Below are 23,769 nucleotides of genomic sequence, written 5' to 3'. Positions count from 1 at the left end.
CTGCCTCTCCGGGTGGCATCAGCACCCAGTCGTCCACAGCCATCTCCTCCAGGGCCTCGCCCTCCTGATCTCTTACCAGCCTGCTGCCCCAGGTGTCCGTGGGCAGCCAGGACCCCAGGGTCCCTCGGGAGAAAGCTTCTGCTCTGTTCCCAGTACCCAGATCTCCCCCACTCAGAAGGGGCCACAGAGCAGGGCTGGGGGACCTTTGCTAACCCCAGAGGCCTGTGGAACCTAGCAAGGTGAGGGTCCCCTGATTCCCAACCCGAGCCTCGGTTTCCCCATGGACCCGCCCACCTCTGTGCGGTGCCACTGGGAAGCAGGGCAGGGAGGAGCACGGTGAGAGCAGCTCCTTTTTTGCTCACAAGAAACAAGATGTGTGGGGGGCAATGGGCACTCCCTGGTCCCATGTAAAGCTTTGTGCAGTGAGGGTTGGGATTCCAGCTGCAGCGCTGCTCCAGCACACCTCCCCTCTCCAAGTGCTGAAGCTGGGACCCCAGAGCAGAGTGGAAGCCAAGGGGCCGAGGCCTGGGCCACCCCAAAAGCCCTCATTAGGGATGGTGAGAGCAACATCTAGAACGCCTCGGGTTCAGGCTTCCCCGAGTGGCCTCAAGCAACAACCAGGCAGCGTCAGCTGGGCAGGTGGGCTCCAAGGACCATCCCTCCCTCCCCTGGCAGCCGCACGTAGCTCCTGCCATATCAGGAGTGGGGCTGGAGTGGCAGCTCCCTGGGAGGGGCAAGGCAGAGCCGAGCCAGGGGAAGGCGTGCAGGGCTGGGTGCCTCTGGGTCCCCCTGTGCCCTGATCTGCTGGGCAAGGCCGGGAGGCGTGGCGACCCCTGGTGGTGACATGGGAGGTGCTGGGTGCAGAGGTGGGATATGGGGCGGAGCCAAGGTCAAGGCTGAGGCCAGGGTTCACAGGGACAGAGGATCTGAGAGGGGGGCTGGCGGTGGGCAGTTTATTCCACTTCATGCAGACACTGACCCACACGCTCACGGAGCTTAAAAATAATACATCGAACCACACGGATGTCATCCCCTCCTCCCCCCAGACACAGATAGACACTTGGCTGAGTGGGATGGGGTCCGAGGGTCCAAAAGCCTCCGTCCTGGGAGAAGGCAGCGGTGTGGGCCCAGGTGGGGGGAGGGGCAGTGTCCTTTCTCCCCGGAGGAAAAGTGCAGAGCCAGGGCTAAGGCCCCAAGGCAGGGAGGCCCCCCTCTCACAGCAGATTGGCAATGGGAAGGCCAGGAAGGCGTCCTTCACAGTGGCCATCCCCTGAAGGGCCAGGCCGGGCTGGGCCCGTGGGCTGCAGCTCTTGGGAGGCTCAGGAGCACGGTGGGCAGCACCCTCTGGGTGCCAGGCACCCCAGGCTCAGTCTTGGGCACTGTCCGAGCGCCACTTGAGGGCGTGGTCCTTGTGGGCGTCGGGGACGATCTGGTTGCGCATGCCCCCGAGCAGGCTGGATGTGGCCTCCGTGGCCAGGATGAGCGGCTTCACCACGGTCGGGGGCAGCTGGCGGATCACGCCGCCCACGGCGCCCGTCAGCCCCTTCTGCTCGTGGCCCCGTGATGCCACGTCACAGATGGTCTGAGCTGTATCCAAGATGCCCTGTGGAAGCCAGAGGTCAGGGCGGGGTCTGTGTGAGGAGATGGGCATGGGGGACTGGGGCAGGGCGGGGACCTGGTCACCTCTCGCACTGTGTCGTAGGCCTTGGCCACACCCTCCCGCAGGTCGGCAGGCTGCTGGCCCCTGCGCAGCCTCCGCGCAGAGCGCTTGTCCTGCAGGGAGCGGGAGACGGGGGCTGCCGGGGATAGGATGTCATACACGGTCTCGGCTGTGGCCTGGGGGACATGGGAGCACTGGATGAGGACAGCTGGCTGCGGCACATGTCAGCCCCAGGCCCCCAGGACAGTCTGAGACCCCACCAGCCCTCAGCCTCCCCGCCTGTCACTGTGCTGGTCTAGGGGGTCCTGCTCAGCCTCACTCCCCACTTCCTCCCACTCCTCCTCCCCTTCCTAGGCACCCGCCACTCTGCTCAGGGAATCTAGGAACATGGGACTCCTCAGGGGACTTTCCTAAAGTCTTCTCAACCCAAACCTCTCTTCCTGCGGACCACCATATTCAGCAGGTTCCGCATGGCTGCCGCAGCTGCACTCCTGAGACTGACTGCTCCTTGTCTGGCCCCCCCAGACGCCCCTGCCAGACGGTCAGGGGCCCATCCTTCCTTCTGTCTGCCAGATCCTCTGCCCAGCATCTCACCTGGCATCACTCTTTCCCACCTGACTGAACACTCCCGGGGGCTCCCTGGTGCCCACGCATCCCTCCCACCTCCCCTGGAGCCCTGCCCTCTATCCTGTTGGGGTCTGAGCTTGCAGGTTCCAGAATGCACCATGCACCTGCACTCACCCCTTAGCCGACTAGGACCATCGATCGCCTACAGAATTCATCTGACAACTGCCCACGAGACTGGCTCCCCAGCTTCCCTGGGGTCCTTCTGGCCTAGCGAAGTGCATGGCCTGAATGAACCAGGGCAGCCTCTGGGCCTCAAACACAGCCGTCCTCCACCCCCTTCTACAAGACATGCCATGAGCAGGAGACAGTGGGCTCTGAAGGCCTGGGGGGTGCTCCCACTCCTGCACGGGAGCCCCTGTGGGCTCGGGGGACCTGGCTTGGAGGCCCCAAGCAAGTCACTTAGCCTCTCCGTGGCTGTTTCTCTATAAAGTAGGGCTGTCATACCCAGACTGCCCACACTCAGAAGAGCTTTGAGGACAGAACCAGGGAGCTGTGGTGCAGAGGGCTCCAGCTGCTCTGTCCTGTACAGCCCAGATGCAGGGCACCCACTCACCTGGATAGCCTGTACCAACCGGTTGCTGAGTTCCAGGGCGGCAGAGGCTGTGGATGAGCCAAAGGAGGCAGCCCCTCGCTGCAGCCCCCGCATGAGGCGGCCATCCTTCCTGTACTGCTCAATGGGCAGCCACAGCAGGTCCCGGAACCCTTGGACTAGGGGGAAGGAGAGCTCAGAGACAACCGAGGCTGCCCTGCCCCCACCTCCTCCTCTTATTCCCAATGGCAGCCTCTAGGTTGCCCAAGGGTAAAAGCAGTTTCGAGGGCTTCCAAACCTAGACACTCACAGAGCTGGACAACCGAGTGCATGGGTCCCACGCCTCCCAGCAGGCCAGGCAGCTGGTTCTTGCGGATGTCCTGCAGCCACTCGTTGAGGGCATAGCCTAGCACCTTGTCCACACCCAGCAGCCTGGCAGGGCAGGGAGGTGAGGAGGCAGAAGGTGAGGCAGAGCCACACACGGAGGGACTGTGGGGCCAGGAGGACTCAGTACCCCTGTGGCAAGTACTGTGGGCACTCCTGCCCTCCCTGTGGTCCCACCCAGTCATGTGCAGAGGGACTGTGTCCTTGTTTTTTTTTTTTTTTTTTTGAGATGGAGTCTTGCTCGGTTGCCCAGGCTGGAGTGCAGTGGTGTGATCTTGGCTCACTGCAACCGCCTCCCGGGTTCAAGCAATTCTCCTGCCTCAGCCTCCTGAGTAGCTGGGATTACAGGTGCCCGCCACCACGCCCAGCTAATTTTTGTGTTTTTAGTAGAGACGGGGTTTCACCATGTTGGTCAGGCTGGACTTGAATGCCTGAATGTGTGAGCCATCATGCCCAGCCAATTGTGTCCTTTACAGAGGAGAAACTGAGGCCCTGAGAAGGGTGATGACTTGGCCAAGGCCACACAGCCAGTCAGGACCAAAACAGAGGGAAGATCAGGGACCCTGGAGAGAGGCTGGGGTGCTGGGGACTCACCCGTGCCTGCAACAGAGCCGCTTTAGCTTCAGCTCGGAGCAGTTGAGTTGGGCCAGGCCGATGAGGAGGCCAGCGAAAGTGCCCTGGGAGAGGGAGGGGGTCCAGGTTTACCCGATGGGACTCAGGGAGCTAGCCAGCCCATGGGAGCCACTGGAGAGTGCCCTGGCCGCTAACGGTGCCTGGATGCAAGACCTGGCTCCCAGAGGGACTCAGCCACAGCTGACCCCACATGGCCACCCCATCCGACCGCCCCACTTACCACCTGGTCCATCGTGACGTGCTTGCCATGGTAATCCAGCCAGATGGGGACCTCAGACGTGAAGCGGAACTCTCTGGGTAGGGGAGCAGGAAGGGGGGGTTCTTTGCTCACTGGCCTGGCCCCCAGCCATCTGGCCCAGGGCCCCCCGCCCACAGTCCAGCAGCCTACCTGAAGTAGATGGGCTGCTGGTCAGGAGGGGTAGGGCTGTGTCCACCACCTGGGGCCTCCTGCGAACCAGTGGTCTCTACGCCCTCTGCCTGCCCTTCCAGGGGGCTGCTGGGCTGGGCTCGAGTCTCGGGGCGAGCTAGGGGAGGGGAGGTCACAGACTGGGGATGGGGCCGGGGATGACTGGGAACCTGGGCTGTCCTGGGAGGCAGAAGGCCCAGCCGCTCCCCTCTCTGGCCCAGCCTCTCACCCTCAGCGCAGGTCTCCCCTGGGACCACGGGGTTGATGCCGGCCACCAGACTAGTGAAGAAGTCCTTGAGGAAGAAGAGGGCATCCTGCAAGGGAGAGGTCCAGATGTGGATCAGACTCAGAGGCCTGGAGACAGTGGGGTCACCCTAGGCTCTGCTCTCACGTAGACCACTCACCTGGTCCACATTGAGCCGCAGGGGCATCAGCGAGACGCGGAGACAGCACTCAGGCCCACCCAGGTTGGTGGTGGGGGCCACATGCAGCGCTTTGATGGTGAGCTGGGAGCAGAGGGTGAGTTCTGGGCGCCTGCTGGGCCTCTGGGGCAGCAGCTCACCCAGCTGTTCCCTGACAGCTCATCCAGCCACCCTGCCTCTGAACACGCTGTTCCCTTCGCTAACACAGCCCCTAGCTCTGCCCTCCTCCCAGGCTCACAAACAACCTGGGTGTTTGTGTGGGAATGTGTGTATGTGTGTGAATCCATGCATGTGTGAAGCTGTGTCCCCGACGGTCCCGTGCCCTGCCCCAGGGTGGACGGTGCAGGTCGCTCATACCATGTTAGAGTGGGCACGTCGCGGCATCCGCTCACTCGTGTGTAGGTACAGGAACTTGTTGATCTGGGAGGAGGCAAGCCGGTCTCGGACCTCCAGCTCCTGCACGATGAACACCTGACGAGACAGCGGTCGCTCCTCCAACTCCTGGCTGGGGGCCGCAGGGCCTGTGGCTGGCTCCGCTGGGTACACCTCGTGCTGGAAGCTTACCTGTGGGGTGGACAGAGGCCTGGCCAGGTAAACAGGGCCCCAAGAGGGAGGGAAGGGCTGGCCCCAGACCCCTTCTCTATTCTTTTTTTGAGACAGAGTCACTCTGTCGCCCAGGTTGGAGTGCAGTGGCGCGATCTCGGCTCACTGCAACCTCTGCCTCTCGGGTTCAAGCGATTCTCCTTCCTCAGCTTCCCCAGTAGCTGGGATTACAGGCATGTGCCACCACACCCAGCTAATTTTAGTAGAGACAGGGTTTCACAATGTTGGCCAGGCTGGTCTCGAACTCCTGGCCTCAAGTGATCTGCCTGCCTCGCCCTCCCAAAGTGCTGGGACTACAGGCGTGAGCCACCACGCCTGGCCCCAACCCCTTCTCTATTCTATGCCCGGCAGGGACCTGCCTCTTCCTCCAGACCTGCCCCTGCTCTTGCTTCCCATGCCAGCTGCACTGGTCTCTGCCCCTCAAGGAGTCCAGGCCTGTTTTGCCTTCAGGACTTTGCTCTCGTAGCCCCTCTCCGTGGAGAGCCTTCCTTCCCCCGTTTCCTGCACACCCGCTGGCTGGCCATCAGGTCTCAGAGAGGCCCCTGGCCCCCTGCTCTGACACTCATCTCCCTCAAGTTCTTGCAGCACAGCCCACCAACCCAAGCAGCCTGAGGCCCCTCTGCCCTTTGCCTCTAGTGGCTCCTTGGGAAGCCCAGCACTGGTCTGGCTTACTCTGAGCAAGTGGGACCCCCCTGCCCCGGGCAATTTCCCAGGCCCAAACCTTGAACCCTCTGCACCACTCTCTGTATCTCACACACACCCCATCCGCAGCTGAACCTGTGGCCAGCCCCGACCTAGGCTGCTCACTAGCCCTCCCTGATTGCCGCAGAGCCCCGCCCCACAGAGGCCTCTCCTCAAAAGCCCTGAGGGGTTCGTCTCTTGTAAGACCCAAAGGAAACATTCTGGGTCGCTGGTTATGCACAGGCTCTGCTGCTCCTGGAAATGCCAGGATGCTTCCAGCTTTTTTTTTTTTTTTTTGAAACAGAGTCTTACTCTGTTGCCCAGGCTGGAATGCAGTAGGGCGATCTCAGCTCACTGCAACCTCTGCCTCTTGGGCTCAAACGACTCTCCTGCCTCAGCCTCCTGAGTAGCTGGGACTATAGGCTAGGCGCACACCACTGCAAATGGTTAATTTTTTTTTTGTAGAAATGGGGTTTCGCCATGTTGCCCAGGCTGGTCTCAAACTCCTGAGCTCAGGTGATCTGCTCGCTTTGGCCTTCCAAAGTGCTGGGATTACGGGCATAAGCCACCATGCCTGGCCCCAATTTGTGGCTTTCACGCTGTCCTCTCTGCCTGAAAACTCTTCCTGGCTCACATCCCCACTTGTTCAGGTCTTTGTTCAAATGGTGCCTTCGGAAGAGGACTTTCCAGACCCCCCCCCAGTACACCTGTCTCCACCCCTGCAGACTCTCTCCTGAGCGCTCTTCACCATCGGACACACTCGATACATCTTGGTCCCTGCCTGGCTTCCTCCACTACAAAGGCAGAGGTTTTCCTCTGCGTTAGTCATTGCTACACGTGACATCGAGAACAAGGCCCGTCATTCTATGACACACACGTGTAGTAGGCACTCGCCACCCCACTCACCTTGCTCAGCTGGATCTCCATGAGGACATGGTGCTGCCGCCCGCTGCCCCCCTGCGTGCGCCATGAGTTCTGGGGCCGGTTGGGGCCAGAGCAGCGGGAAGGGGAGCTCCTGGGACCCAAAAGGCCAGCTCTTGCCCTGGGAAGAGGGACAGGGGCCAAGCTGACTCAGAGGAACCCCATTCCCTCCCCGTCCTCAGCGGGCCTTTTAGCCTGGGACAAGAGACTCCCACTAGCCCCAGTCCTGGGAGGCAGGCGGGATAAGGAAGGATGAGGAAACTGAGGCCCACCTGGGGTGGATGGGGCTCAAGGTCTCCAGCTGCTGAAAGTCAGAGATGGACCAGCCTGAGCCCCAACCTTCACCAGCTGCCACCTGCACCCGCTCCTCCTCACCTGTGGCCGGGGTGGGGGCCAAAGTCTTGGCCCCCATAGAGGTGCCAGACGAGGGAGACCTCACGTAGCACCACCCGAGTGCTGGGCACTGGGAAATGGGCAGGTGCCCGTAGCAAGTCCGTGCTGCCGATTGGCCGTGAGAAGTAACCGTCCCGCACAACGATGGGGCCGGGATGCAGCTGTGTCACCACAGGCTCCCCGTCTCGGGGCTGCAGGGAGGCCAGGTAGAGACGTGTGACACAGATGTTCGATCCAGCCCAGCTGCCCCCAGCCCCAGCTCCCGTTTCTCCCCTGGCCTCACTTCTTTTTCCTTTTTTTTTTTTTTAAGACAGGGTCGGGTCATGCTCGGTCACCCAGGCTGGAGTGCAGTGGCACAATCACGGTTCACTGCAACCTCTGCCTCCTAGGCTCAAGCGATCCTCCCACCTCAGCCTCCTGAGTAGCGGGGACTGCAGACATGTGCCACCACATCCGGCTAATTTTATTTTTTTTTTGTAGAGACGGGGTCTCACTATCTTGCTCAGGCTAATCTCTCATTGCTGGACTCAAGCAGTTCTCCCACTTTGACCTCCCAAATTGCTGGGATTACAGGCGTGACCCACCATGCCTGGCCTCCTCCCTGTTTTTGATGAAAGATGACACCCCTGGGTTGCTATCCCCGAGTCAATGCCTGAGTGGTCTGTTCAAGAGGAGCCTGAGAATCCTGGGCTCCTGCCAGTCCTACCTCCAAGGACCTGGGTGAGTTCAGACATTCCCACCGGCCCTTGCAGCCACATGGTTCTCCATCCCTCTTGCTAACTGCCCTCTCCTCTTCCTCCATCCCTTGAATGTCCCAGTCCCTCTGCCCAGAATACCAGGCCTCCTCCTCCTCTGGAAATCTACCCACTCCATCAAAGCCCAGCATCAGGGCTGCCTCCCTAGGGTGGCACAGACCTAGCACCACCCCCCAGGTGATGGCGACCACCTCCTGCCTGCTTCTCTCACCACGGGAGCTCCAGATGGCCAGGCAACCACCCCTGAGTGTTCTGTCCCCATCCCAAACACACCTGCCTGGACGGCAAACTGGTCCACCCCTCCCACCACGCACCGGGATGCCCAGGCCGGGAGCATCAAGGATGCAGAACTCATCACTGTCCAGGGTGTCTCCATCACCCTCCTCTTCCCTTTCATCTTCCTTCTCCTCTGAGCACGACCCTAAGCTGCCAGCAGGGCCCCCGACAGGTGGTGAAGGGGGTGGGGCCCCACTCCGTTCACCTGGGAATAGGTAGACGGAGATGGGCGACGCCTGAGGGAGGTGGCCACCTATAGGAGAGAGGCCAGTTTGGAGAGGCGCCCACAGTGGGTGCCTGACTGTGTCTGCTGTCCCCACAGCACCCCCACTCCACCTGAAGGCTGGGCCAGCTCCCGAAGGCTGCGCTCGGTGTCCAGGAGGGCGTCGGCCAGGTCGCGCTGGTTGATGAGGGCCGTCTCCACTGGGGGGCACGAGGGCAAAGAGGCAGGACTTTCCGAGAGCTGGGCCAGGCAGGGGAGGAGCGATGAGTGAGACAGGACGAGGGTGGCCCCCAGGGCTCCCCCAACCCCAGGCCCGAGGGCCATGGCAGGGGAGGGGCCTGGCTGAGCTCTGGTAGCCTGTGTGGCCAGGCCTCACCTGTATCTTCTGGCCGGCGATCTCCGTGGGGCTTGGGGGCCGGGGTGGGGGGTGCAGATCGCCTGTGCTCATTACGTACTGGAGCAGGTTGACCAGCAGGGCACAGGAGTCGGCACAGCTGTGCACGTGTACCACGTTGTTGGAGCAGCGCAGCTCGAATAGCGGCTGGCTCTGCGGGCGGGGCCGGGGAAGCAGCTATGTGAACACAGGGGCCACTGCCTGCTGGCCCCACCCGCTCGCTGGGAGGGCACCGCAGTTCTGACCCTGCCACAGGCAGAACACGGATGGTCTCTCCTGGAGTGGATGACCTGCCCAGTAACTCCACTGAACAGATGAGCAAACTGAGCCCAGAGGGTGAAAGGGGCTTGGCCCAGGGCCATCCAAGGAAGCAGGAGCGTGCCCACCCACCCTACCCCACTTCCCGTGAAGGGCTCTGCATGCCCAGTGAGGCAGGGCAGGTTATCTCCATCTTACAGGAGATGAATCCGGGGACCCACAAAGGTGGCTGACTCCCAAGGCCTCGCTGGTGCCCTGGCTGCAGCGTCCTCTGGTGGCAGGGCTGAAACCCATTCATTCATGCAACCAGCATCAGGGGACCCCCCCAGGGCTGTACTGTGGCCCTTTGCAGGAGGGGCACTAACTGCAGCCCAGGAAGGGCAGGTGTGAACTGTGTCCGGAGCCCGGGCACGTGAGGGAGCAGCGGCCCCTGAAGACTCCCTTGGCCCCCGCACCTGCTCTGGCTCCAGGAGCCGGAGTGACAGCCTCACTCACCAGTTTGTCCTCGGTGCTCCCTTTCCAGGTTTTAATCACAAGTTCCAAGAGGTCAACATCCAAGACACAGACATAATCTGCAGCAGAGGCGAGAGAAAGGTCCTGTGGCCCCCTTCCACCCGGCCCCGGCCCCAGCACCTGGGGGAAGGATCCGGTTGATCCAGGTGTAGCCCCTGCTGTGCGGGCTACGTGTGGGAGCTAAGGACCCGGCCAGCAGCTGCGGGGAGACACCTGGCTGCTCTGGGTGTGGCCGGGGCGGTGGTCCCTCAGAGGGGAGGGAGCCCAGTCCCGGCCCTGCCCACCTCGCCGCAGGTCCAGGGTCTCCACCTCACACTTGTCGGACAGGTACAAGGCGGAGTCATCAAGGATGAACCTGGGGGGGAACAGGGCTGAGAAGGGCCCGGGCACCGCTGCAGGCGGCAGCTCCACGGGAGCCGAGCAGAGGGGTCCCAAGCCCACAGGAAGTGGTATGGACAGGCCCCTCCAGCCTCAGCGTTCCTGCCTGCACAATGGGGAGAAGGCCCAGACAGCAGGCAGCGGGAGGCGGGCAGCACTTGCAGCTCTCAAAGTGCCTGCAGTTCCCACACCTCGATGGGGCCTCATGACAGTCCTGGGAAGGGGTGTCCATTTTTCTCCCTACTGCATTTGTGGTTCTTCTAAAATAAGTCCTTATTTTTGGCTAGGCGCAGTGTCTCACACCTGTAATCCCAGCACTTGGAGAGGCTGAGGCAGGCAGATCACCTGATGTCAGGAGTTTGAGACCAGCCTGGCCAACGTGGTGAAACCCCGTATCTACTAAAAATACAAATATTAGCCGGGCATGGTGGCAGGTGCCTGTAATCCCAGCTACTTGGAAGGCTGAGGCAGGAGAATCTCTTGAACTAGGGAGGCAGAGGTTGCAGTGAGCCTAGATCACACCACTGCACTCTAGCCTGGGCGACAGAGTGAGACTCCATCTCAAAAAGAAATAATAATAAGGGCTGGGCATGGTGGCTCACGCCTATAATCCCAGCACTTTTGGAGGCCAAGGCGGGCAGATCATGAGGTCAGGAGTTCGAGACCAGCCTGACCAACAAGGTGAAACCCTGTCTCTACTAAAAATACAAAACTTAGCTGGGTGTGGTGGTGGGTGCCTGTAGTCCCAGCTACTTGGGAGGCTGAGACAGGAGAATCACTTGAACCCAGGAGGCAGAGGTTGCAGTGAGCTGAGATTGTGCCACTGCACTCCAGCCTGCCAACAGAGCGAGACTCTGTCTCAAAAAAAAAAAAAAAGTCTTTATTTTAAGGGTAACATAATGAAAACTCCTTTAAGATATTTTAGAATAAAGAAAATAAAAATCATCCATCATTCCTAATCCCTAATTCTGAGAAAACCACCATACACATCTCCTTCCAAACTTTCTCTGCAGCTGCATGCTGAGACATATATAAACACCCCTTCATAAATTGATTTTAAAACCTACGTAGTCCTGTATCCAATGTTATTTGAGTAAACACTATACTGTGGCATCTTTTTATATTTTATTTATTTATTTATTTACTTATTTGAGACAGAGTCTTGCTCTGTCACCCAGGCTGGAGTGCAGTGGTGCCATCTTGGCTCACTGTAACCTCCGCCTCCCAGATTCAAGTGATTCTCCTGCCTCAGCCTCCCAAGTAGCTGGGACTACAGGCACCTGCCACCACCCCTGGCTCATTTTTGTATTTTTAGTACAGACAGGGTTTCACCATATTGGCCAGGCTGGTCTCGAACTCCTGACCTTGTGATCCGCCTGCCTCAGCCTCCCAAAGTGCTGGGATTACAGGTGTGAGCCACCGCACCCTCCATCTTGTTATATTTTGACGTGATTCTTCAGCTTCACCTTAATCCCTGCGTGGTTTTCTACCTACTAGGTGGGCCATGCTTATTTGCTCAGGTTGTGAGGGTTGTGATTTAACTGATACGTTTTGACTGTTTTAACTTATACTACATAAGCATTAAATTCCACCTCTCTTATTCTCATATCCTAGGACAACTCCCAGATATGAGATTACCAGGTCAGAGAGCACAAATGCTTATAAGGCTCTAATCAGGAGGGTCCAACTGCCCTCTAGAAAGGCGGAAACAATCCACATTCCTGAGAATGGGACTATCACCCGGGTGCACATCAAGACTGAGAGCACCAGAGGACACACAGCTGGCGGGCAGCTTCGGCCCGGCGAGGGTGGGATGGCCCAGTGCGGGGCAGCCTGCATACCTGAGCAGGAAGGTGGAGGTGTCCATGATGATGTTGCTGGAGAGAGTGAAGGTCTCCGCAGTGATGAGGACACGCACGGGGAGGTAGAGTGGCCTGGGGGTGATACTCGGGCTGGGGCCGGCTCCTTACACCTGAGAGCCCATCCCCGTCCCCAGCCCCTGGCCCACCCAGCCCGGTACCTATAGTCCACAGAGCAGGAGAACAGGTGTGTGTGCAGGATGGTGATGACCGTCGGGGGCAGGTAGCCCAGCACAGGGTCATCCAGCACATCTAGGAACTCCAACAGCTTCAGAGGCCAGGGCAGGAGGAAACAGTGAGGATCAGGTGGCATCTTCCCTCCTCTAACCCCTCCCTGTCCTGGCCCCTGCCTGGCACCTCACCTTCTGCCCACTAGCTGTCTGCCACACCCCTTGCCCAGGAGCTCCGGCCAAGGTCAGCTGTGACCCAGTCCATGTTCCTCCCACCGGCCTCCTCCCACCTAGAGACCTGCTTGCCCAAAACAGAAGTCCAGAGTCACTGGGCCATGTGGCTTCACACCACCCACGCTCACCTGGGAATGCCAGCTCTGCTCGGGCAGCGCCATGTAGTGGCGCAGGGTGGCTTCGTGCAACCGCAGTGTCACCAGGAACTCCTGAGGGTGGGGGTGCAGTCAGGGCAGTGGGGAGGCCAGCCCCACCACGCACTGGGGCCTCACCGCACACTGGGGTCCCACCGCACACCGGGGCCGCAGCCCAGGCTAGCAGAAGGGGTAGCTGGCAGGCAAGCCCGTACCTTCACATTCTTGTGGGGGTCCAGGTGGATGCGCACGGCAGTGGACAACATGTGGGGGCCCCGGCCCTGGCCCTTGCGGCCCGAGGCTCCCCGCTCGGTCACCCCTTCCTCCGATGGGTAGATGGTCGGGGCCAGCTGAGCCGGGGGAGCGAAACTGGGAAGGTCCAGGTGACTGGGCAGCGGGTAGTCATCCACGGCCGCTGGGGAGGGGTCTCATGAGCCCCCTGCCAAGCCAACTGGCTACCCACTCCACCCAGGGCCCACATCCATCCTGAAGGCCCACCACCCCCAACCCTGGCCCCCAGTGGTGACCTGCCCCCAGGCCTCACACCTCGGTGGTAGAGTGTTGCCTTTTCAGCTTCCAGACAGAAGTAGCCAAGTCCTGGCTGGCCACAGTACTGGGAGACACTGAAGAGGGTACCATGCTCCATGTCCAGCACCAGCTCCCCGTGCACAGCCTCCAGCCGCTTCCCACCCTCATCCTGCAGAAGGAGCACACGGCCTGGCTTCCCCAGCTGCACTCAGCAACCCTCAAGCCCTTGGGGGGTTGGTGGCTCCTGGAGCCCTGGCCTAAGGGGGTCAGCTCCAGTTTCCACCATGGACACTGCTGGAGGCCCTGGATGGCACTTGCCTCTTCTGCCAGGAGAAAAATAATCTCTGCCGGGTCTGCCCCCTCGGAGTGGGAACGGTGGGTGCTCCATGCCCATCCCGACCCCTAGCATGGTGCTTTACATACAGCAGGGGGTCAGAAGGAGCTGATGGGCTGTGATCTGGTGGGCAGGCTGGCGTGGGTTGGCTGGCGCTGCCCACTCAGGCCTCCTGCTCTCCACATTCTTGACCTGGAGCTGCTTGTGCTGGTCTTGCTCTGCCGCCAATGGGAGCTCTGAAGTTTGGGGCCCACCTGTCCGGGGCTGCACTCACCTTGGTCTCACAGAGGGCTGTGATCCGCCCCTTCAGCACTGTCACCAGTGTAGAGAAGGTGCTCTGCAAGTGAAGACTTGGGGCCTCAGGGGCAGGGGCCTGTGGGCCACCTGATGCCCCCACTGAGAAGAAGTGGGCATCCTCGTCATCCGAGTCCGAGTCTGGGGTGAGATCAAAGCAGTTGGCTGGGAAGGAGACCGCGAAGGGCTAGCCTGGCCCTTCCCAGACCTGGGGGTCCTCCCTCTAGCCCAGCGTTAGCACCTCTCATACCCAGCTTGAAGGCTGACTTGCACATCTTAAAGCTGTCGTGCCAGAAGCCTGAAGGGCCGGGGAAGCCCGAGGCCTGGGCGGCGGGGTCGGGGGTGGGAAACAGATCTGCGGGCTCCCACATGAGCAGGTCGTTGTTGATCCTGAGATAGGCGGGTGGACAGCAGGTAAGGGAGGCCAGGCCCACCCCGTGTCCAGTCCCGCCCTGCTGGCCCCGCGTCTCCACCTGTTGTAGATGCTCTCGTAGACCTCCTTGCTGGGCAGAAAGATGTGGACACTGGGCAGGATCACTTCCAGGCTGCAGCGGGACAGTGCCAGGGTCCGGCTCTGGAACGTCCTCATCTCCTCAGGGTCTCCAGGGATCACCATCTGGACAGGGTGAGGTGGAAAGAGCAGGAGGGCCATCTTAGAGATGCTGGCTGGGGCCTGTCTCTGGTCTCAGTCCTGCCCTCCTATCGTTCATCATTCATTCATTCATAGGAGCCCTTCTCAGCTGGGGATGCATGATGGCCATATGGATACAGTGCTGATGGCACACCTGTGCTGTTCTAAGGGCTTCAGGTATGTTAACTCCTTTCATCCTCACAACAGGCCTATGACACAGGTCATGGTTAGGCTGGGCGCGGTGGCTCATGCCTGTAATCCTAGCACTTTGGGAGGGTGAGGAGGGCAGATCACTTGAGGTCAGGAGTTCAAGACCAGCCTGGCCAACACGGTGAAACCGTGACTCTACTAAAAATACAAAATTAGGCTGGGCGCGGTGGCTCACGCCTATAATCCCAGCATTTTGGGAAGCTGAGGCGGGTGATCATTTGAGGTCAGGAGTTCGAGGCCAGTCTGGCCAACATGATGAAACCCCGTCCCTACTAAAAATATAAAAATTAGCCGGGCGTGGTGGCGCATGCCTGTAATCCCAGCTACTCAGGAGGCTGAGGCAGGAGAATCGCTTGAGCCTGGGGGGCGGAGGTTGCGGTGACCCGAGATCATGTCACTGCACTCCAGCCTCGGCGACAGAGCGAAACTCTATCTCAAAAAAAAAAAAAGAAAAAAAAGAGAGAGAGACAGGTCATGGTGCCCATTTTCCAGGGGAAGAAACTCATCTATAGGTAACTCTTCAAGGTCAGGTAACTCCCCAAGGTGATGACACAGTCACCAAGTGGCAGAGCCTGGCCCTTAACTGCCTCTCCAAGTGTACAGTGCTGATCGACCGGTCAGGTGGGGCGGGACCTGATCTTTCCAATCGAGGACCCATGTTCCCCAGGGGCCTGCCCTCACCAGTGCCGTTTCAGAAAGACTCTCTGATTGGCTGGAAAGAATAGAAGAGCCAAAATCCTCACTGGTGTTGGGTCAGCTCATGCCCACCCCAGGTGGTCGTGCTGCCCTGGCCTACAGCCACACAGGTGGCTCCTATGGCAGGAACCCGGGCGGTGGGCGGGAGGGGGTCCTGGGAAGAGGTGGGGCCAAGTCTCACCTCCTCTGTCTCATACATGGTCCTCTTAGAGGAGAAGGGCGAGGGCTCAGGTTCCCGCAGCTCACAGGGACTCTCCACTGACAGCTCCAGCTCCTCTCCCTTCTCCGGGGCCACCTCCCACTGTGTGCTGCTGGACTGGGGGTTCACAGTCACCACTACCCTGCCGGGGCACAGGCCTGTCACTGGCCTGCAGGGCCCCCGGCACCCAGTTCCAAACTGGCCCCCTGCCACCCCCAGCAGAACCCTCCTCTCCCGGGCCCCGTCCAGAGCCCCTACTTACTGGGGCAGGAAGTACTTGCGCCCAGTGCTCTTGGGGTCCAGGGCTTTGGAGACACGCAGGCAGGGGACAGGTGGCTTCCCTCCATCTTCATAGATACCTGGAGGGGGATGGGGAATTAGGGGGGTCATCACTGCTGCCGTTTCCTATTTCTTCCCCAATGCCCAGGTCGGCTCAGAGCTGTGCCCCCGACTCCACACACACCTTGGTGGGCAGAGAAAGCCAGAGACAAAGGGTCCACCCTACTTGTCGGCGAGGAGGCCGGGGACAGGCAGTGCTGGGACTCCAAGAGCTGGTAAAGGCCTGGGCCAGGGGCTGCTCGGGTTGTGACTGGGCCCCTTCCATAGCCCCAAGCCCACCTCTCCCAGAAGCCAGGCCTCTTGCCCCAAGTTCTGTCACTCGGGGGCTCTTACCATGTAGGTCGGAGCAGGTGAGTTCCAGGTGGGTGGGGACTGGGGGACCAGGCCCACTGCTAAGCTCTGACCGGAACTGGGGCTCACTCAGCTCCAGCCGAAGCTGCTCAGCCCGCACGGCCTGGCCCGCCCAGGGGTCCCGCTCAGGCCGCAGGTCGGCAATGGGGAAGCGCAGCCGCAGCGTGGCCCGGGGTGCAGAGAGCCGAAATACCGTCTGCTGCTCCATCGCCGGCAGGGGCTCTGTCTGCAGGAGGATTGGGGGTCAGAGCCGCAGTCGGAGCCCCTCCCACTGTGACCAAGAGCCGAAGGACCCAGGCCCTGCACCCACCCCCGGCCTGGCCCTGGTGGGGCCTCTCACCAACAGGCCGGCTGGAGGCTCGGCAGGTACAGTGGCCAGGCGCAGTAGGGCGGCCAGCCGGTCCAGGGCCCCCAGCTCCACATCCGCCTGGAAGTTGGCCAGGTCCAGGGCCAGTTCTGAGTGGCAATGGCGGGCAATTGAGCGCCGGGGTCGGCTCTGAGGGCAAGGGCGTTCAGGTCAGTGAGGGCTGAGTGGTACTCAGAGGGTGGGACAGGAAGGCCCTCTCTGGTAGTGGGAGAAGAGCTGGGGCAGGGGCCACGAGGGCACTAAGGAGGCCTGCCCACCTTTGCCCGACGCGCACAACGCGCTTGTTTACTTATAAAAGCCACCCGACATGCGCCACTCTTAGCCACAGAGGCCAGCCGGGGGGCCCTCTGAGACAGGGCAAGGGCATGACCAGGCTCAGAGACTGGCATAGGAAGGGCCAGGCAGGTATTTGAGGGCCCCAGCATGGTGAGATGTGGAGCACAGGGAAGAGGGACAGGGCTGGGAGGCAGAGGAGGCCCTGGCAGAGGCCAGGGTGGGGTCAACACGCCATGGGGACAGCCTGGTGGCCTGGAGCGGGTGGGTTACCTTAGGCACATGGCGCAGGGTCTGTGTGTGGCGCAGATGGGCGCAGGGCCGAGCTGAGGCCTGGGAGCCCAGGGTACCAGGAAAGGTCAGGATCTGGGATGGGACCCGGGAGGCACATAGGGTCAGGCCTGGCCCCACAGCCACCCAAACCTCCAGACCCCACCTTGCACACATTCTGCCTCTGCCCTCACCTCCGTGTACTCAGGCTCGGAGGTGCCCCGGGGCCACAGACACTCCAGCACCTCCAGCTGCCCAAAGTGCACTTCCATGCTGCTTGTCCGCCGGCCCCGACTGCCCGTCCGCAGCTCCCAGGACAGCTGCACGGCTGTGCCCGTTAGCCTGCAGGGAAGAGGACAGGCGTCAGAAGGTGCACTTACGGGGCTCTGATGGTCTCTCCTCAGGCCCTGGCCTCGGGCTTATACCGAACATGGCTACAGGGACAGGCCCTCTGGAAGCGTGGTCGAAGGTGATGGAAGTCTCGGGAACCGAAGGGCCCATCCTTGGTGGCATCAAACTCGGTGAAAAAGTGCGTGGCGAGGTCAGGTGGTCCAGAAGATGGGGCAGACGTCTGAAGCAAGGTCACGGTCACACCCCCCAAGGTCATCTTCAGCAGCGAGTCAGGGCGCATGGTGTCCGGGAGGGGGTTGGGGGCCATCTTGCCTGAGGGGACAGAGGCTTCAGCAGGGGCTCCCAAGAGATTCCGGGTACCCCAGGTGGAGCAATAGTTCGCCACCAGGCTGGGGGTTGGGAGGCCAAGTCTGCCCCACCACGTGGCTCTGGCAGAAGGCTTGGTCAGGCAGGGGTGACACCGGTGGCTCCAGTAGGCCAGGCCCTCTGCCCAGGCTCAACTGAACCCTCCACAGGGTGCTGGAAGGATAGGATGTGATAAAGCACCCAGCCTAGTACCCACCCACAATAAGCTGTCAATAAACATGAACCCAAATATACAGCCTGGCAAAGGCCGATCTCACCATTCTCTTCCTATGGAAGAGGAAGCTGAGTCTCAGAGAGTTTAAGTGCTTGACTAAGATCAATGACTGAAAAACCTAGGCTCTGTCCACTGTATCTCCAGCTCCCACCTCGTTTGGTCCCCAGGGAACCAAGTCACAGATGGTAGATATCCAGGCATCGCTGGGGATTTCCTGTGTGCCTCTGACATCCTACGGCACTAAGGCCTCTTCTAGTCCTTCCTGTCCCTGGAGTACCCCCAGGGGGCTCCAACTCACCAGCTGGGTGGGCCTGGGCAGAGAGCCGGCGGGAGGCCATATCGCTGTGCACAGAGGAGGCCAGGTCTATATCGGAGAGGGAGAGCTCAGAGAGGGCTGAGGCCACACTGCTTGTGAGGCCAGCCATGGAGAAGAAGAGGTCTGTGGGTGAAGTGAGGAGTGTCAGGGACAGCCGGCCCCAGCCCCTAGGCTCCTGCACCCACACTAGCTGCCCCTCCAACCACGGTCCGACCCCACACCCACCAGTGCTATCCAGGTTGAGAAGGGGGTTGGTAAGGGGGTCTGGGCTGAGGGGCTCAGCCACCGCCCCTGCCTGCAGCTGCTGGTTCAGGTCCTGCTCAATCAGCCACAGGTCTTCGGCACCTAGCGGGCGGCTCTTGTTCAGCTTGTCAGCCAGGCCCTCAGGGTCTGCAGGGCAGGAGACTTCAGTCTGGGCTGGCTGGCCCTCCCAGCCACCCCACCACCATGCCACCCAGAGGCCTCACCTGTAAGGCTCACGGCGCTGAGCAGTTCCTGAAGTTGCTGGAGCTGCCTCGGGGTCAGGAGCAGGTGCAGAGAGCCCAGCTGTCCCGCCACCTCCAACTGAGGGCCAAGGGGGCAGCCATGGAGCCTAGGCCCACCACCCAGCTCCTCTAAGAGCTACCACCCACCGGCCCTCGCCCTGGGAAAGCAGGATGCTGGCTGCCAAACTAAACTCTGTTACCAACTAGCTGTATGAACCGGGCCACAACTTGACCTCTCAGCCTCAGTTTCTTTTTTTCTTTTCTTTGAGATGGAGTTTCACTCTTGTTGCCCAGGCTGCAGTGCAGTGGTGCAATCTTGGCTCACTGCAACCTCTGCCTCCTGGGTTCAAGAGATTCTCCTGCCTCAGCCTCCCAAGAAGCTGGGATTACAGGCGTGTGCCACCACGCCTGGCTAATTTTGTATTTTTAGCAGAGACAGGGTTTCACCATGTTGGCCAGGCTGGTCTCGAACTCCTAACCTCAGATGATCCACCCACCTTGGCCTTCCAAAGTGCTGGGATTACAGGCGTGAACCCTGCGCCTGGCCTACAGCCTGTTTCTTTAGCTGCCAAGAAGGAAGTAAATCCCCCACTTGACATCCCCACTCTGGTCTGCAGATAATCAGCCTTGCTGAGGAGGAGGAGTCTTGAGATGCGGTACTCACCCCCTCCCCAGGAGCCTGGGGACCCACCTTGGGGCCAGGGAAGGCCTCATTTTGCTTCAACTTCACCATCAGCTCCATGTACCCTGAGCAGCTGCCGATCTGCAAGGGGGGCTCTGGAGGCTCTTCCTGGGAGGCGGGAGGATACAAGAGGGGAAGGTTGAGAAAATGGAGTCAGAGATGGTCAGAAAGGATGGAAGGGGGTCAGAGGGCTCAAGGGATAGGAGATAGGGGCTGTGGGAATCAGAGCCCGGCTCACCTGTGCCGGGAGCTCCTCATAGTGCAGGCGGACCCCTGCCAGCTGCAGCAGCTTGTGCAGGAAGGCAGGCGGCTGATGCACGTCCACCGGCGGCGCCTGGCTTGGGTCCCGCACTGCCTCGTCACAGTACTCCAGTCTGGAGAGTGTAGGGTCAGCCCGTGCCCTGGCCACCCCAGGCCTGGAGCCCCTCTCTCCACACAGTGCTCTGTTCTAGGGGCACGGGGTCAGGGAGCCTGGCCTGCAGAGCTGCTCCATCACACCTAGGCCGTCCTAAACCGCCATGTCCAGCCCGGAGGCTCAGGCCAGCTCTTGCTCCTCAGACCCTCAGCATCTAACTTGGTTCTTGGGGCCTCGGCCACTCTGGGCCTGTATCACCTGGGCTCTGGACACCAGTCCGGGTTCACGATGCAGCCCACCTCCCCAACCCTACCACCCAGATCCACCCTGCCTCTTCCCAGGAACCCAGGCTGCGGGTGGGGACCATCCAGCAGCCCCCACTCCCCATCTTCACACCAGTCCACCCCAGATCGGCCTGCCCTTACCTCTGCACACGGACCTCGACGGCCACACCACGTTCCCCATCACCCGGAGAGTGCTCCACCCTCACGACAGTGTCCAGGAAGGTCACTTTGATCCTCCGAAGCACTGAGGAGTCGGGGAGGGGTCTCAGGTCAGGTGGAGCAGCAAACGGGAGGCAGAATTTCCCATCTGGGCACCAGGGTGGCCATGCCGTTGTCTGGATCCCCTGTTCTGTGTGCCACTGAAGGGCAGGAGACAGGGCGGCCAGGAGGGGCCTGCTCACCAGTCTCAATGGTCTGGGCAAACATCTCCAGCCCCTCCAGGGGCTGTGGTGGCTCAGAGGGCTCTGGTAGCCCATCCCGCAGACACTCCTGGGCCAGCTGCAGGCTTGTGGTCATGCATGAGGCCCAGCTCTGTGAGTCGGCAGCCCCTGGCGCTGTAGGGGGAAACAGGGTCTCAAGGCAGGCAGGCCCAGTCAGGTCCTGGACACCCTGGCTCACTCTCCCCACTTGCCTGCCCCCAGCCTCGCCCTGCCCTCACCTGGACCTCGGCGGGGCTGCAAGGTGAGCTGGAGGCCGGACACGCGCACTGTGCAGTGATCGGTGAGCAGAGCAGCCCAGGGCACGGCCACCTCGATGGAGCCCACGAAGCCTTCCACCAGCTCCAGCGGTGACTCCATCGACTCCAGCACCTCGTTCACAGACTGGGAGCAAGCAAGAGACAAAACCAGCTCAGGGAAACCCCAAATCCCACAGGCTGGCACAGCCTTATCTGGCCATGGTGCCTTGGAGAGCACCCTTGGCTTGCCCCATCCCTCCACGTGTTATCTACAAGGTCCCACCTATGCTCATGCTGTCCCCTACTACAGGCCAGCCCCCCTACCCCATCACCCAAAGGTGCCTAATCCTTCAAGCCAGAGCAAATGTTTCCCTCACCACTTAATTCAAGATAATATTTACCGAGCACTTTCTACATGCTGACACTGAGACTAGATGGGTAAATAAAATGTCTTCATTCCCCAGCCAAGCTAGGCTCCAGCCAGGGACTCAGAGCAACTAGGATGAAACTCAGAGGTGAGCAGGCGCTGGGGGGTGGTGAGGGGGCCGGTGGGGGGGCCGTGGGGAAGACGCCTAACCCAGCCTGGGCCGTCAGAGGGGCAAGCTGAAGAATAAAGGGAGGGGGGATAGGCACTGGTAGAAGATGGTGTGTTGCAGGCACAGGACAACATGGGCACATGTGTGGCAGAGTCCGGAATACTCATGTTCACCCTGGGTGAGCAGAGTTCAAAGGGACAGTGTCCAAGAGAGAGGGGCTGACCTGACGCCAGATGGGACCCCCCCCAACCCCAAACACCTAGTGTAGCTATACCTCTCTGTGAGGCACAAGGCTGAGCCCCTGGCTAAAATGTCCATGGTGGAGTTGTACCCCTGCCAACCTGGAAGCTCCTGGAGGGCTGTACCCCACCTGCCTCCCCCGTGACCCCAGGTGCCACCCAGAAAGGGCCTCAGTAAACTGGTTGGATCCAAGAATAAAAAAGCACATGGCAGAGCACATGGGAGTCCAAATTCCTCACCCAGAGACCCACAGCTCGGGAAACTGAGGCCTAGAGACAGGACTAATCTAGTCACCCAGTATACAACAGGGACTGAGACAGGGATCCGGGCCTCTCTCTCTTCATGCCACTTCAGAGGCCCCAGATACTCAGTTTCTTTGGGGGCCTTCAAGGCGGGGCCTGCAGGCTGAGCTGGGAGGAGGGGCTGGTTATCAAGAAAGCGCCTGCATTCCACCAGGGCCCTAGAGAAGCCAATTCAATCCCCAACAAGAGGGCAGGGAACAGGAGTAGGGTGTTTTCTGGAGCTGAAAGTAAAAAGGGGAAGCCTAGGGCTGGATATGGTGGTTCATGCCTATAATCTCAGCACTTTGGGAGGCTGAGGTGGGAGGATCCCTTCAGGAGTTCAAGACTAGCCTGCGCAACATAGGGAAATCCTGTCTCTATAAAAATAAAAAAAAGGCAGCCTAGAGACGGTCTTAGAGTCTAAGGTTAGAGGTCAGAGAGGGCTTCCTACACCAGAATTCACAGACAGCCGGCCACTGCGGGGTGCCCCCAGTTCAGGGCCCAGGGTTATCCTACCCCACATTTGCTCACCAGGGCTTGGCCTACCCCCAAAGCCTAGCTCTTCTGCCCAGATTAGCAGACCCCGGAGTCCAGCCACAAAACTGAGAAGTCCCTGCCTCCATGCCCACCCTGCTGCCCTGGACCTGGTGGATCGACCAGGACGCACCTCTAATCGGTGGCTCCTTCAAAGCTCCCCAGGTCAGCTGAGCTGTGAGTCAGGGCTCCTCACCATTCCCAGCCTCAAGCCTCTGACCTTACACCTCTTGGCCTCCCTGGCATCTCCCTTGGCCTCCTCCTGGCTTGAAGCCAGATCTCCCCACCTTTCCTCCAGGGCCTCCCTCCAGGCGGGGACACTGAGCCGGCCGGTCGGTGGGAGATGTGGGTGGGGGCCCTCCAGTCCCTCCCTAGACACCCACTTGGCCCATCCCACTGTCCCAAAAGCAGGAAGTAGGCAGCGACCCAGGCACACGAGGTGTTGATCAACACTGGTACCGACGCGGTTGTTGACATACACATCCGGTGGTTTGTTGATCCCACCTACGGGCCCAGGACCGTGGGGTCAAGAGGTCAGGGCACATGATCCACAGGTGTCCTCGCCAGGGCTCCGGACCCCTACCAGCTTACCAGCTTCCCCCACCAGCTGCGCAGGCCCAAGTCTGTCACTGCCTTGGCCCAGCTCTGTTCCTACGCTCCCTCCCCAGCCCCTCCTCAGCCCGAGAGCCACCCTCCTTAACTCAGCCCCCAAACTCGATGAGTTTGTCTTGCATTCTCCAGACAGGTGATCTTGCCCTCTCCAGCCTCAGTTTCTCCTCCCGTGGAGACAGAAACCCCTTCCCGCTCAGTTTCTGGCTGTGGTAAGGAACTGAAGAGGCCAGCCGGGGTGCCTCTGACGCCTGGAGAGGGCAAGATTCCCCTGGCCTCTCTACGCCCGGTGCCTGATTCCCCCAGCCCGATCTTGCCTCAGGGAGCCTCAGGTCGCTGCGCTCCCACCCTCCGCACCTTCCTGGACTCGGGCCTGGCTCCTCACCCAGATTTCCAGGTGGATGTCTCGCAGGGCAACGCTGCCCTTGTACAGATCGAGGCTGAGCTGGTCCAGGCTGAGGTGCTCTTGGAAGAAGTGACCTAAGTAGTGGTGCAGCAAGTAGCGGCAGACCCGCTCTTTCACACAGTTTGACCATGGCCACAGCCATCGTGACATCTCGGAGACCGCCGGGCCTGGGCCGCCTCCGCTTGCCGCCCGCCGGCGATCCCCGTCCGGCTCCGCTGTTCACTAGAGCCCCCGGCTCGCCCCGCCGCTTCTCTCGGCGCCAGGCCGCGCCCCCGGTCGCCCAGCCACGCCCCCTACGCTCACTGTCATTGGCTATTGCAAAGGGCGAGGCCTACTGATTGGCTGCGCGGGGCGGAGCCTTCGGGCGCGAAAAAGGGACTGGGCTCTCTGCATGATATAGTGCCCTCAATCATGATTTACGCTTGCGTGAAGTACTGTGTGGGAGGACCTTTAACCTCCCCTCTACAGGCTCTGGGAAGGCTGTTGCTC

General features: G+C 60.7%; 1 protein-coding gene across 2 annotated transcripts; it reads right to left on the bottom strand.

The window, feature by feature from the left end:
* Window positions 1-939: 939 nt before the first annotated feature.
* ATG2A (autophagy related 2A) lies at window positions 940-23,557 on the bottom strand. Of its 2 annotated transcripts, none has more exons than XM_054437552.2 (41): window positions 23,260-23,557; window positions 20,657-20,819; window positions 20,400-20,552; window positions 20,140-20,242; window positions 19,598-19,733; window positions 19,369-19,467; window positions 18,660-18,756; window positions 18,418-18,582; window positions 18,175-18,315; window positions 17,371-17,608; window positions 17,140-17,287; window positions 16,949-17,041; window positions 16,376-16,531; window positions 16,018-16,261; window positions 15,608-15,704; window positions 15,328-15,487; window positions 14,083-14,225; window positions 13,860-13,999; window positions 13,590-13,750; window positions 13,000-13,150; window positions 12,669-12,868; window positions 12,448-12,528; window positions 12,077-12,183; window positions 11,898-11,990; window positions 9,963-10,033; window positions 9,661-9,737; window positions 8,890-9,060; window positions 8,627-8,753; window positions 8,329-8,543; window positions 7,242-7,450; window positions 6,852-6,987; window positions 5,019-5,225; window positions 4,644-4,745; window positions 4,469-4,553; window positions 4,222-4,357; window positions 4,054-4,126; window positions 3,795-3,877; window positions 3,127-3,248; window positions 2,841-2,995; window positions 1,684-1,836; window positions 940-1,603 (listed from the first exon to the last, which is right to left on the bottom strand). In XM_054437552.2, exons 1-41 carry the CDS (start codon window positions 23,428-23,430, stop codon window positions 1,367-1,369), a joined length of 5,799 nt encoding a protein of 1,932 aa, XP_054293527.1. In that variant the 5' UTR covers window positions 23,431-23,557; the 3' UTR covers window positions 940-1,366. The 2 variants fall into 2 exon arrangements, with proteins under 2 accessions (XP_054293527.1, XP_063526904.1); XM_063670834.1 differs by having other exon boundaries at window positions 13,590-13,774; window positions 23,260-23,541.
* Between the last annotated feature and the right edge of the window lie 212 nt (window positions 23,558-23,769).

This window comes from Pongo pygmaeus, chromosome 9 (assembly GCF_028885625.2).
Source record: "Pongo pygmaeus isolate AG05252 chromosome 9, NHGRI_mPonPyg2-v2.0_pri, whole genome shotgun sequence".
In the NCBI taxonomy this organism is placed as follows: Eukaryota; Metazoa; Chordata; class Mammalia; order Primates; family Hominidae; genus Pongo; species Pongo pygmaeus.
The sequence above is the reverse complement of the archived record's forward strand: the minus strand, read 5'-3'. Positions and strand labels throughout refer to the sequence as shown.

Bases quoted from the DNA above. Each gene is read 5' to 3' on its own strand.
- ATG2A (XM_063670834.1), bottom strand. From the start codon at position 23,430: ATGTCACGATGGCTGTGGCCATGGTCAAACTGTGTGAAAGAGCGGGTC. The intron at 20,820-23,259 runs GTGAGGAGCCAG...GCTTGCTCCCAG, and splicing joins ACATCCACCTGGAAATCTGG to TCTGTGAACGAGGTGCTGGA. The intron at 6,988-7,241 runs GTGAGGAGGAGC...CCCTCTTCCCAG, and splicing joins GGCCCCCACCCCGGCCACAG to GGCAAGAGCTGGCCTTTTGG.